The sequence below is a fragment of the Bicyclus anynana genome, chromosome 1 (genome assembly GCF_947172395.1).
Source record: "Bicyclus anynana chromosome 1, ilBicAnyn1.1, whole genome shotgun sequence".
Classification (NCBI taxonomy): Eukaryota; Metazoa; Arthropoda; class Insecta; order Lepidoptera; family Nymphalidae; genus Bicyclus; species Bicyclus anynana.
The window spans coordinates 7,079,648-7,094,671 of NC_069083.1; the positions used below are offsets into that span (position 1 = coordinate 7,079,648).

General features: G+C 34.4%; 1 protein-coding gene across 2 annotated transcripts in view; it reads right to left on the reverse strand.

The window, feature by feature from the left end:
• The window catches only part of LOC112055226 (homeobox protein dve-1), a 134,331-nt gene extending 127,546 nt beyond the window's left edge, over positions 1 to 6,785 (reverse strand). For both annotated transcript variants that reach the window (XM_052891165.1, XM_052891160.1), the window contains exon 1: positions 6,579 to 6,785. In XM_052891165.1, coding sequence (XP_052747125.1) covers positions 6,579 to 6,677 — 99 coding nt within the window. In that variant the 5' untranslated portion in view covers positions 6,678 to 6,785. The remainder of the gene's footprint in view (positions 1 to 6,578) is intronic.
• Between the last annotated feature and the right edge of the window lie 8,239 nt (positions 6,786 to 15,024).

A 15,024-nucleotide genomic window follows, 5' to 3' on the forward strand; every position in this document is an offset into this window, starting at 1 on the left:
AACTCTACGTAAATGATAGACCGAGAGCCCGCCTACCTCATTTTTGGGAGGCTAAATGATTGCCAGCTCTATCATACGATACCAACATAGGTAAATAGGTATAGTAGCTAATTATTTGATTTAATTATTGTTTTAAGTCTCCAGATCCTCAATTGTTTAAGAATAAATAGTTATTTGTTATGCCAGGTAGCAAAATTGATTTTTACGGCGAGTGCGTATTAAATGCCGAGCAAGCGAAGCGGGGAGTTCGAAAAAAGAATCATGAGCATTGCGAGGCATTCAAGGGCGCGGGAAAAGTAACTTTTCCGAGCAAGTGAGGTGAAAACGTATTTATTTACTGTTTGGCGACACATTTAAACATGGTAGTAGTTCTTTCCCGGCCGAGCTGTGTGAGCTTATACGAAATGATAGAATACTTTGCCTGCGTAATCAACGACGCGCAACGAAGTAACCGTTTTACAGAATGCCATTGCACGATTGAAGTTTTTTTAGCTCCGAGTTTACAATGCTATAAATTAGCCATACAATTAGATTACAATGTTAATACTTCAGTAGTAATTTCATCTGTAGTCGATGTTGGATTCGCCGTGGATACGCTGTGTGAAATGAATTCTGTACACAACTTATCCGAATCTGTAGAAAATAGACTCACTCAGACTAATGATGGACAATAGAAGGAGAAATATTAAAATTAAAGAATACGTCTGATAACAAGGCAAAATTTTATTTTGGTTTCAAATAGACGTTAGTTAATCGTTATTGTTTTGAAAAATTAATTACTATTAATTTTAATATCTTAATGGTTCTACAGGACCAAATAAGAGAGGGTAATTGAAGAGCTATTTGGATATATTACCTATATGAAACAAAATATAGTTTTTATAGAAACATGAAAAATTTAAGTAGTAGATATCATTTTCCGCTATCAAATCATTTGAGTTATTGAAATGAGAAACATAAATTACAAAACGGGTAATTTAACAGATTAATGGTTATACTTATGAAAAATTAAATTATTTTTATCAAAACATTACAAACAATGTGGTTTAGTTTATGCAGGTAGATTTTTAGTATATGTGAAATAACAATAAACCAAGAAAAAAATTGCATCACAATGTTACGTTATTTAATTTTTCTATTATAAGTTTAAATGAACATGTTTGTACGCAAAACCATCCTCTATCGGTACATCTAGTCTGTGGCCTCACATTATTGTCCACAAAACCGATCACAGTTTTTCTCTTCCCCGCCTGATATTGTAGTTCTTGCCACTCACGGTTCCCGGTATTATTAATTGTTTTTATGTTACAAATTTGGAACGTTACACAATTATTTTTGGGTTTTGTGCTAAACTAACAGCACGTCTGCGGCACGGGCCACTTGCATTATTTAATTCCGCATCTGTCATCTCAAAGTTCCACGTAATATGAATATGCTAACGAATGCTACTGTGTATATTGTAAACTAGCGGACGCCTGCGACTTGGGCTGCGTGGACATTGATGTAAACTTTCAACCCCTATTTCACCCCCTTCTATTTATAATTTTGCATGTTTTATTGTATAATATATTGAATAGTCCAATAATCATTTTACAAAACTAAAACTCGAAAAACTAACGATTTATATTGAAATAACTCTAACACGTTTTTAACCTTTAGGGATAGAATTTTGTGAAACCTTGAATGACATATTTTTTTTTTATTTTTCTGATAGTACACCAATTTTTACAAATGTAATTTAAAAACTGAAGTATTTTCCTTACAAATTTCCAACCCGTTGAACTCCCTTCTGATTTCATTTTCACGATAAAAGTATCCTATAGACTTCTTTGTATTATGTCCTCAAATCGTGTTAAGTTTCATTTGATTTCAATTAGTAGTTTCAGCGTGATGCCCAGTCAACATAATATACGGTACAGACAGACAGACAAAAAATAAAATGAAATATTTTTGGCTTACCTACGTGACAAATAGTTAAAACAAGAATTACCTACTAATTAAATTGTATTAGTGAAAACCACATTATATTCTATTAATTTGAGGTGCATTCCTTTATTTAATAGTGTTAATTCCCTTGTGGAATTTAGCACAGTGTAAATTCTGTATATTTATAAAAAATATATATTTTGCCCACAGTGATTATAACGACTATTTTAAAAACGTATATTATTATGGGAAATCTGTCGATAAGTTTCTTAGCAAATTTGTTTTACGAGTAATAAATATAACACTATAAAGTTTAGACAGCATGTTTAAGTGATGACCTAGACAGACAGCTAGAGCGAATTCACACTGACTATTAGATATAGAGATAGCTTTTATTGATCCGGCCATATTAATAAACATAGATTAAAATTTAAGCATCAATTCACTTCAAAGTAGTATGGACCTAATCAGTAATATTTAAACTTCACTTTAATAAATAAATTAATGCTTAAAATATAATGCATTTTTATAAATCTGGAGAAACATGAGTTTTCTTTATTACTTTTTTTAGAATTAGTTTTTTATTATTTTTACTTCGAATATGTATTGTATGCAGTTAAAGTCACTTGTGTCCATATGACAATAAGTATAATAAATAACGAAATGAATAATGATAGTGGAAATTATCAATATTTGGTGTTTTAGATAGATAAATTCCTAAATCAATTTCGTTAAAACCCTTCAAAACAAAAAAAGAATTTTCAAAATCGGTCCATAATTGACGGAATTATCGCTGGACATACATGAAAAAAAAAAAGAAAGAAAAAAAACATACATACAGCCGAACGTAGAACCTCCTCCTTTTTGGAAGTCGGTTAAAAACAAGTAATATTTAATTAATTTCCTAACCATGCCTGATTGACGGTATTGAATGTTTGACTACCACTCATACCAGCAAATCATCAACCGAACTTTCATAGGTAAATTCTTTCACCAATGGACAGCCACATTATCAGAGAGTAACAAAGGCATGCATTGATTTTATCACCGCATTCCCACAAGAAATGGTACTGTGTGTGTCCACGGGGAATCTGCTATCACAAAATATTTCTATAAAAATTACTGTTAAAGACTATCGGTTCGTTGTCAGACAAATAGATCCATCAAAACCGGTTCCATATCTGATTGACAATCAAATAAACATGCCAACTTTACAACCTACTCTAAACTGTCGAGATAACTTACGTCGAACATATAAAATTTGCATATTACGGAATGCTACGAATGTAGCACTTAGAATTTCATTTTAATTGATTGCTTTAAACACTTAATTACGGAACTTTTGAAATATAAGAAGGTGCTTTTCAAAAACTTAGTTCATTATAGTGTCTATCTAATTATTTTAGAAAACTTTTAGATTTTGAAAAGCTATATAAGATTTTTGTACAAAATCTTGTTTGAACAAAAATAGTGACATCAATAAATCTTCTACAAATTAAATTGTAAAAATGAAAAAAGACAGACTTTTGAGTAGTAAGCAATAGTGTTAGGATATTGTTTTATATCCGTTATGTTTTATTTTCTTCAATGGATAAGCAACTTGCATACATTCGCGACTTTTTGGAAAACTTTAAACCTTCTCATTACAAAAAAACATGCTTTCATACAGAGGTTCCTCTAACGTTTTCTACCTTAAAGTCTATTTATGTCTAAAATCCAGTCTTAGTGAGCAAAAATATCATAAAGTAGTCTCTACTATACTACAGCCTTTTTTGGTGAGTACTGTTTACCAACAAACAAATTAAAAATGACGGTATAAATCATTTCACATCTAATAATAATTATAATTAACTCACTCTTAAATTAATGAAAATAAATTTGATTAATAAGCTTAGAACAATTAGATGGTTAATATATTTTATATAACATTTTATTAACAAACCATACATAATTTAAAATAAATAAGTTATGAAATGAAATGCATTTTCTACCTTCATTACTAATTTCTTTGTTGGTAAACAGTACACATCAAGAAAGGCTTTAGTATAGGTGTTGATATGCCAATCAGTCAGTTAATACATTTATAAAGAAATATATAGATTAATTAAATAAGCAATTGATAATTAACTTTATAATCAATAATTAAATAGTTTATGGTAACTATTAACCCGGTGGTTGAAGTGCTTAGTTAAGCAACTACCTATATTAATAGACCCCATTAAGTCACGGATGGTGTCACTTAGTTACGCTTAAAATTCTTCACACAAAACGCGCTCATTTAATGGACTTTTTCTTCTTTGGTTTAATGAACTATAAAATTGAAGTGGTAACTTTACATTAAATTAGACAGCGAGGCAATATACACTGCCGAAGGTAATTTATAAACCAACAATGGTAGGTATATTTATAGTGGTATATACTTGTTAGCAGTGATATTTCAATCATTTTCATAAATTGAGGACTTAGTAAAGTAAATATTTTAGTAAAAAACATGTATTTATTGAAATTTACTAAAAACACAGTCTTTTAATAGTCTAAAAAGGTACATAACTTGAAAGAAGTAAGATTTGTACCCCTGACAGGTCAATGGTGCGTCATACCGGAAAATGAATCCCTCGACGTTAAGTATTTCCCCGTACCCAATTAGCCACAGCTAAGATAAACCACTAAATACTAGACATAAGCTAATTTATACATAATACCTTTCATTACATTTGTATTCGTTAAGTGTTATTTCTAAACTGACCGTTCAGTTAAAACTGTGTGTAAAAAAGGTCATCAAAAATAGTAATAGACACAGAGTTTACGTGTAATAACATTTTTTAAAAATCTTTTGAAAAATACATACATAGAATGCCAAAATCATTACTCTTTTGAAAACGGTAAATACCTTCAATTTTCATTTCACTCTGACGCCCGGGCGGAGCATCTAAAATAATAGATGATCATTCGTCAAAGTCCATTTACACTAAAATTTGTAATATTTGTCAAATATAGGAATTCAATAAGTAATATTCTTCTTTTATCTACAATATCTACTCATTGACCGAAGCCTTCATATCATTAAGTATTATAAATATCATATATGTTAAAAACAGTAGGTATAGCATCTATTGCATCTTAAAATATAGATATAGATAAAACTTAGTGACCTCTAAGTAGGCAACAAAACCCCGAAAACAAGATCTTTAAAAAATTCAAAATCGAAAATTAATCAGTTTTATATTAATGGCCATTTCATTTACATAAAGTTAATATTTTGTCAATTTTAATTTGTTTTATCAATTTTGAATCACCTTCAAAATATCTAGGTAATGTTTGATTAATTTATATATATATTATATACCTGTTTAAGATATATTGTTAAATTATATATATGTACAAATCGTATATATTTTGTATTTACCTTACAATCCTATTGCGTTATTTAGTTATTATTATTATATTGCGATATATCAGCCTACCTATCTAATCTAGATGAGACAGATAGATTAAATAAGTAACTAAATAGTTATATTTTACTAAATTTTTAATCTTAGTTAAGTACAACTTACAGTACGTATATCCAAATACCTGTGGATATCTCTAACTACCCCTCTGTTTATTTTTTCAATACATTAATAAATAAAACAATATATAGTATTATATTTCCCTACTGAGATACCTTCTCTGGACGGTTTGAAACTTATCTTTTTAACGACACACATATAGTTGAGAGTTTGTTAATTTATTTAATAATACCTAATAAATAATAAGAAAACATATCTTATCCAGCAATATTTAAACTATTTACCTACCTAGTACCTACCTAATTAACATTTTAACAAAAAATATAAATTTGTTAATCATCAAATTCCCTCTAATCGTCACATAAATACCTACCTGCCAAAGTGGAAATATTTTTCTATTTAAAATCTCTGTTATAACCAAATATGATATACATTTCTTATGGATTTACAATGTCTGGGATTAGGGATCCAATATAATTTTTAACCACAGAAATCTTATATTTGTTTTAAAACTGTTATTTCACGCAAACGAATTTGCAGTCGGATTATTATCAACTGACAATATAGGGTAGGTACCTACCCTTCATAAATATCATTAACGAAAGTAAAATTTATTTAACAGTTTATTTACTTATCAAACAATAAATAAAATAACTTTACCAACGTTATAATTGCAATATAATATTTAGCAGACAACTTGTCACCTAGACATAAATATTATCCGCAACAAAATTTATAATTTCTTTAAAATGATCCTGAATTTTTCAAACGACCTTGCCTAAAAATCGATCACTATTGTTCCAATTAATAATTCAATTATGTATATGTTTCATTATATTTATGCAAATTACGCTTATCAAGATGAACTTGGCAAAGCACCTACTTTATTGTCCGAGTGGAACAATTAGGGGAGCCATGTCTTCGTAATAGATATGGAACATTTTCATATTGTTAACTTTACATAAATATGTTCTAACAATTTCATAACATAACAAATCTATAAATACTTTTAGTTGTATAAATTGAAAACGTTACACAATAATTATTATGATTAACTAACAGACTCTTATTACAGAAAACGCAATATAAAAAAGAAAACACTGTAAATAAACAAAAAATAGAGGGTAATCCAAAAAAACTGACCTGTGACAGATCGCTGGGTGCTTCCGACTTGGCCGTGTTGGCCGCAGCCCATGCCTCAGCGAACGTCTCCATTGCACTCTGAAAGTCCATCTTGTCCATTCACGACATCAACATGCCGAAATTTCACACATGGGCCCGATACGGCGACAAGAAACGACGCGACACGTTCGCTCGAGCCGACCGGCGGCGCGCTACTGACGGCCGGCCCCGCCCAGCGAACCGCCCGCGTCGAGAAAAACCGATACGATCCGAGCCTCCCGTTTCAGCGCTTTTCTTTTTTAAGCCGCTATTTTAACGAGTTTTTTTTCACCCAAAGCCCGGCCCACGGTGGTGGTTGGGCGGCCTTCGGATTATTTACACTTGTAATTCACAGATTGCTACACTGATACTTAATTTGTTGTGCCGGAGAGGGTGTTAGGCGTTATCTCGTTACGTGATTACGCGGCGCATCGAGATAGGCGTCTTTGCGTCGGATCTCGTTACGTGTAAGACAATGCGCTCATTGTTATGATTTATCGCGATGCCTTATTTAATTGTACTAAATGGGTAGGTAAATTATAAGGCATCTGGTGAAATTAGTTTGAATTTTTGTCGTTCATTACGTGGGATACGGTGGTAGCAATTTAAAATGCTATAAAAGAGGCTAATTGCAATATCCTAGCGAATGGGCGATGCTAGGAGGCATTTTTATTCATTAAATAAATCACGCCGGCTTTCTTTCAGCGATGTAAGAAAAAATTGTCACGGCTTCGTATAATTTTGTACGTGGTCGTTTAAGCAGTATTACCTTCCGGGGAGGCGGCATTTTATCTTAATTTCTATAGCTTTCAGGATATTAACTGGCGGCTATGACAAATTGTAATGGTCTAACATCCAGCGTACGATGACCTTCCCTCATCGAGCGCTTTGATGAAATTAACCGTTACAGTTAATGTATGAATCATATCATATTTATAATGATTAAAACGACGCTTTTGAATGGCTCTCATTATGATGGTTATGTTTATTGAACTTTATTGATTTTCAGTCACTTTTACCTAAAGTAATGAAAAAGATTTTAGTTTTTGAGTATATTTAATAGGTTTATCCTTAGAAAACATAATCGTTGGTTGTATTAAGAAATTAGTAGATATGTATTTTATAATAAAATAAACCTATAATATTAATTATTAGATTAATAGCAATTAATAACTTAAAAAGATTAATAGAAATTCCTCGGAATGAAGTTTCAGAAGTACAATTATGTGAAACAAGTGAAAATAGTTTTCTACGTTAATAAATTTACCTGATAAATTATAGCATTTTTATACCTATTAGTCTGAAATATAAAATGAAAGTAGGTACTATTTTTTTTTTTATTTTTACTCAACGACAAGTGCGATCTTACCTGATGTCAAGTGAAGATGCAGTCTTACTTGGAAAAGGTAGAAGTTTATTCTACCCATATGATACCTCTGACGGTTTCTATACGCAATATCGTACCGGAACGCTAAAACGATCGGCGTCTACCAGTAGGGTAACCGATGCCTACCACCAGACCAGAACTAAGCCAATTTAGGAATTTTAAAATCCTGTACTGACTCGTGCTGGAAATCGAACCCAACAGGGCGAAGGCCTATTCTGTAATGATGTTTCATATGAATTCACCTCTATCTCTCTCTGTCTCACACGATACTACAGAAAGAGAAAGATAGAGGTGAAATCGAAACTCGAACTTTAGAGTTATACGAAACATTGTTACAGAATAGGCCTCCAGAACCTCTCTGTTGAGAACCACAGCACTACCAACTGCGCCACACATTGTTCAGTTTTGAATTTGGGTTTATGTTGCCTGTTTTGTGGTGGCACTTGGAACGGGGTTCTAGCTGAAAATCAGCGATGTATGCTCTTTACTTATGGGCATATAAAGCATATATCTACTCGTAGCAATATATTAAGCTGGGACCTTTTTGTAGGTTATGCGGTCCTACCACATATCACAGGATATTATTCTGAAATAATTGTGATGTGTGGCATATGTAGCAATAAAGATATTTTCTTCCTTTCTCTCTTTTCATAGAGGTCGTCAACAGACAGAAAGAAAGTAGATTTTTTTATTTTAAACTAAAAATGTTTGGTTTAATTAAAATCTCTAAAAAAAATCTCATGTGCTGTAATTTAAATTAATACAAATTAATTTAAATTACAGCACATGGAATTTTAACATTGAGGATTCGATATGTGAACAGCTTCATACCAAATATCAGAATACTGGTACGTATGAACAAAAAAGAGAACTCATGTCTACCATCATGCAGAGGAAATTGAACTTCTTTGGTCAGAGAAGAGCTCAATTTTTATTTCCAAGATTAATCTTGGAAGGAAAGATAATGGGCAAGAAAGTACCCGGTCGTCAAAGGAGAAAATGGTTGGATGACAAAGACTGGATTAGACTCCACTACCCACAACGCGTTGTGGATGACAGAAAGGTTTTTCGTATACTAACCGCGAAACTCCGTTATGGGTGTCATCCCCATTACGGAGTTTCCGCGTGACGATGACATGGCATTCGTCACACACTACGTCAAGTATTCAACGTCACTGCATCGCCTCTTTCGTAATCTGTCACGAAGCGAGTCAGTACAGTTTAGTTGCTGGGTGGCTCTACTGAGCTGTGACCTTTATTGTTTTCTTGGAATATTGTATTGTGCTACGAGTAAGTACAATGAATTTTCTCTAACTTTCTTGAAGCGTAGAAAAAAGATACTCGATTTTCAAAACCAATCTATTTATTTTTAGATTGGAAAGTATACTACACTGCCCAGTGTCCACGTCCGACTCGTGAGGTACAGGTAGTGGCTTGCACAAGGTTTCTAACTTCCTTCTTCAATACATAGATTATGTTTTCAGGGTATGCAGTCTATTTTAGTGTTTATACAAAGGGAACGCACAGGTGATTGATTCTGAATAGCTCAAGTCAAGAGACCGGACTTAAGGCCGAGGTTCTGTGATTGATCCCTGCTTGATAAACTGCTGTTCGCTGGACTGTTGTCGTGTCCACACTTTGCTTTGTTGGAAGAAAAATTCGAATACCTATTGATATTGTTAAAAGACATGGCTAATATATATATATATATATATATATATATATCTGAGAGGAGACTTGAGCTCAGCAGTGAGCCGAATATGGGTTGATGACAACGATACCTTTAAGTAGATTTACATTTCAATATTGCAGGTAAAGGTGCTTAGCACATCTCTTGGTAGACCTAACAGATTTTAAAAAATAAGAACAAAAGAACAGTAGTAGTTCTTTGCGGCATTACTGAGCTTCAACTAATCCCGCTTATCTATTACTATCGGTAAACACTTCCAAACATTTACGACTATCTAATATATATATATATAAGGCTCTGTTATATATATATATATATATATATATATATATATATATATAACAGAGCCTTCATTTAACCAGCAACCGTACTTTTCACACCGAATTGTTTTTCGTCTTTCTGTTAAATATACAACTATGTACTAATACAAATTATTATAAATCTTATTACAGCTCGTACGGATTAACCTGACACCTGGCTCGAATGATTTTAGTACTGTGTTTGTATGGATGTGTTTGGTAGCCAGGTTAATGCGCACGGGTTATAATTAATATAAATAATTAGAATTGATTTTATTTTTGTATATAGTAAATGAACATTAATTGAAGTTTGGACTCATGAGGCTCAGTCACTCAGCAGAAAATGGAACGAGTTAAGCTTTGAATATCTGTCAATGGGAGGGGGCACATAGTTCGAACAGTCAAAGCACTTTATGATCTCTAGATGGAAGATACAAATTGTGTAAATCCTTGCGAAAGGCCTATGTATAGAAATAGATAGAGGTCACCCCAATAATAATAATAATTTAATTACACTATCCCGCATTCCTCTAGCCAAAGGTAGACTGGCAGATATTGCTACGAGTATAAGCAATAAAACCGTCTTTGCTCATATTTGTTTTCTATGTTTTCTTCTGTTTTTTTTGCTGTTTTTCTTTTGTGCAATAGAGTATAAATGAATAAATAATTATAATGAAAGAAAAATAGTATTGTATGTTTTATGAATCACTCTCAAGATTACGTATACCTATACCTTTAAGCCGTGATAGCCCAGTGGATATGACCTCTGCCTCCGATTCCGGAGAGTGTGGGTTCGAATCCGGTCCGGGGCATGCATACGAGAGAATTATCTTAATTCTCTGCGTGTGTGAAGTGCCAGTGTGTGACCTTACCCCTCTCATTCTGAGAGGAGACTTGAGCTCAGCAGTGAGCCGAATATGGGTTGATGACAACGATACCTTTAAGTAGATTTACATTTCAATATTGCAGGTAAAGGTGCTTAGCACATCTCTTGGTAGACCTAACAGATTTTAAAAAATAAGAACAAAAGAACAGTAGTAGTTCTTTGCGGCATTACTGAGCTTCAACTAATCCCGCTTATCTATTACTATCGGTAAACACTTCCAAACATTTACGACTATCTATAAACATTAAAACAGACATTTGTGAAAGACAAGCTCTCAATAAATAGCACCGTTAGTAGTCGTAAGTAGGTCGGCGCAGGCTTTGTATCGAGCGACTTCTTTGTGGCTAAAACAATACTGAGACTCGCTCGGAGAAGCGATTGTTTGAGAGGACAAACATAGAGATATACCTTACCCTTAATTACCTGCTTACTTAAATCTTTAATCATAAACAGTTTATGGAGGTGAGGTTGCAGGTAATCTCTGTATCTACTGAACCGATTTTGAAAATATTTTAATCTTTAATAGCTGACGCCGCGCGATTTTACCCGCGTGGTTCCCGATCCCGTAGAAATGCCTTCCTCTATAAATGGGCTATCTAACACTGAAAGAATTTTTCAAATCGGACCAGTAGTTCCTGAGATTAGCGCATTCAATCAAACGAACAAACAAAACTCTTTAGCTTTATAATATTAGTATACCTAGATTACTTTTTTTTTCGTAATGAAAAGACGGTTAAACAAGTGCTTCCTTCCTAACTTCTCTCTTGACTGTTTTGCTTTTTCTGTAGGTAATTCGGTATACCATACGGTATTTTGAAAAAACCCCGAAGGTCATGAAATTACTAACTACAATCTCGATCATCAATATTCTCTTTCAGTGCGCTTTCATTTGAGACCCCACTCGAGTATATTTGCAGACCTAATGATTACTTAGTCTTCCCCAATTTCACATCCCACAACTTTTAAACGGCTCAATCGATTTTTATCAAACATGTTTAAGAACACTCGCATATAAGTCATCGCATATAATACGAAAAAAACTACATTGAAATCACTTCATCTGTTAGGGAGCTATGGTGCTACAGACAGACTGACAGACAGACACGTCAAACTTATAACACCGTTACGTTAAAAAAAAAGAAAAAGTCTGTACTTCACAGTCTGACTCTGACCTAGGGTCTCGTGATCCGAAATCACATGGCTAACCACGGCACCTACGAGACGAGGCAGTTGATACCTTACCTACCTACTTACAGTCATCATCATCATCATCATCAACCCATATTCGGCTCACTGCTGAGCACGAGTCTCCTCTTAGAATGAGAGGGGTTATGTCAATAGTCCACCACGCTGGTCTAATGCGGATTGGCAGACTTCACACACCAGAGAATTAAAAAAAATCTCTGGTATGCAGGTTTCCTCACGATGTTTTTCCTTAACCATTTGAGACACATGATATTTAATTTCTTAAAATGCACACAACTGAAATGTTAGAGGTGCATGCTCCGGACGGGATTTGAACCTCTGGAATCGGAGGCATAGGTCATACCTACATATCCAATCGGCTATCACGGCTTTACGTACAATAGGTAGATAGGTACTTTTATTGATGTAACTGTGTAAAGACGTATTAATTAGCACAATTGTTATACAAATCGGCAGAAATCATGACAAGCGTATTCAGGTGGTACGTACGTAACGGAACGTGACGCGTGTGTCGTCACCGAGCGTATGTCACACTCGCGTTAAATAGCATTGCGTAATATTTACCATATCGGTCGACCACAGATGTACAAGTAAGTGCGGAAAATTCCCGCCCAGTGAGTGACTTCGATTTGGGACGATTGGATTCAGAAGACATCATCTTAATTCTTGGCTGATGAGCGTTCGCTTCTGGACATGTGCCCAGTGGCATGCACAAGGTTTTTTACTAGGGTATGCACCAGTGGCGGGCAGAAGGTTGTTGATCAGGGTTTGCACTAGTTCAATTATAACTGAGAAAATGTGCATGAGATACCTAAGCACTAACAAAACATTTGTTTGGGTATGCAGTGCTTTAAGGCATGTATGAAGTGCACGCCACTGTGCACTATAGGTACGTACTTACACATTGTACAAAATGGAAAATTCCTTCTCCATAAGTTCATAATGAATCCTCATGGTAGGCAGTGCTTTTCTGCATCTATGAAGATCACGCCCCTGTGTGCCCTTGTAAGGTACTAAATACCTGACTGCAATCTCACCTGATGATAATCTAAGATTTTTTTTTAATTATTTAAAAATTATATTTGCCATATATTTATATATGACCCATATTTCCATTCCCCTCCAACAAGTCGGGAAATACTGTATTACGAGTGGGTACGAATAGACCAACGGGGCGGAAATCAAACCACCATTACCCCTCTGTGATGCATCCGACCGCTCTTACCGTTGAGCTATTGAGGAGAAAAAATAAACAAAGCTGCGATAGAAAATACAGCCAAAGGTGACAAGGAAATCTACAAAATTTCCATCTCTAACATGTTAGACCCCTAATATTATGTTCGTACCTGGTTTTACAAAGAGTTTTCCTCACACAAAGTAATCTGTCTATATCCGAGATACCAATTGAATCATCAGACATTACATTCCAAATACTCACTATAAAAAACCAGTAAGTACCTTTTCTGCGTATATAAATCTGGAAATAAATTAATTAAGTCCTAATATCTAATTATTAAGAAACTAAACAAAGCTGAAGAAAACCCAGCCAAATGTGATACTTATGGATAATTTTATGAAATACCTAAGCATGCATAAGTAAGGTGTCTTACAAAAGTTTCCATTGAAAACCCACTATGTTGGATTTTACATAGAGTTTTCCTCACATATCTTAATTCGCCTATATCCGATATACCTACCAATAGAATCTACCATTTAGCTACCTACTCATATAAATTTAAAATAAATTAAATAAAGTGCCTCAGTAGTTACACAATTATTAAGAAAATAAACAAAGCTGATAGAAAACCCAGCCAAAGATGACACGTTTTTTTTAAAGAATTATGCCTAAGTAAGGTGTCTTACAAAACTTTCCATTGGGGGAAACCCCCCCACTATGTTCGAAACGGATTTTACATAGAATTTTCTTCACATATCCTAATCCGCCTATATCTGAGATACCAATAGAATCGCCGGATATGGCATTCAAGAGCCTCAATAAAAAAAAATCATTTACCTACCTACCCATATAAATTAAAAATAAATTAATAAAGTGCATCAGTAGTTACCTAATTATTAAGAAAACAAACAAAGATATCCTATTCCAGCCAAAGATGACAATTTTTTTTTGAATAAGCATGCCTAAGTAAGGTGTCTTACAAAAGTTTCCATTGAAAACCCCCCCACTATGTTAGCAACGGATTTTACATAGAGTTTTCCTCACATATCCTAATCCGCCTATATCCGAGATACCAATAGAATCGCCGGATGCGGCGTTCGGCGCGACCTCCTCCAATAGAGGGGGGTTAGGTTTATCCTTTATCCGGTAGATTAGGTGCTCTCTGTCTGGCGGGGGGCGGGGCGCGACCACGCCCACCGGTCGATGCTCCACGGCCAGACTTGGCTCATTGTACCGTTATCTATCGGAGACGCAGCACGCTCATCCGGCCGTCACAGATAAGCACCGGTAACTCTGGTTTGTGACGTCACCCGCCTCGGAACTCCGACAATCGACGTCTGCTTAAACAATTACCGTGTAACGTGAATGGACTAGAACACTATGGCGGGCTGGCGTCGGGTATTATCTAGGTCACTGGTTACTGGTCATCTAGCATCTAAAATATCTTTTGAATCGTGTTATAGGTGTACCTATCTATCGCGGTGGATCCGTCACTGACCTATTTATCCGGTCGACCATTCTATCATAACCAACACATCTGCTCCCTCTCCTAGAAATTGTATTCTATTGTACTTTATGGATCGATACTTTAAAGTTTTTTTTAAAGAAAAATTCAATATTAGGCTCCGTTCACAATAGCTCCGATTCGAACCGAAGCGTCGCGACATGTTTACACGTTAAAATGTTTAAACTTTATGTCGAGTATTTAACGTCTAAATTTGTGTGACGCAGCTGTTCGCCGACTTGGACGCTAGTAGACGCTATTTTTAAGACGCGAATCGGT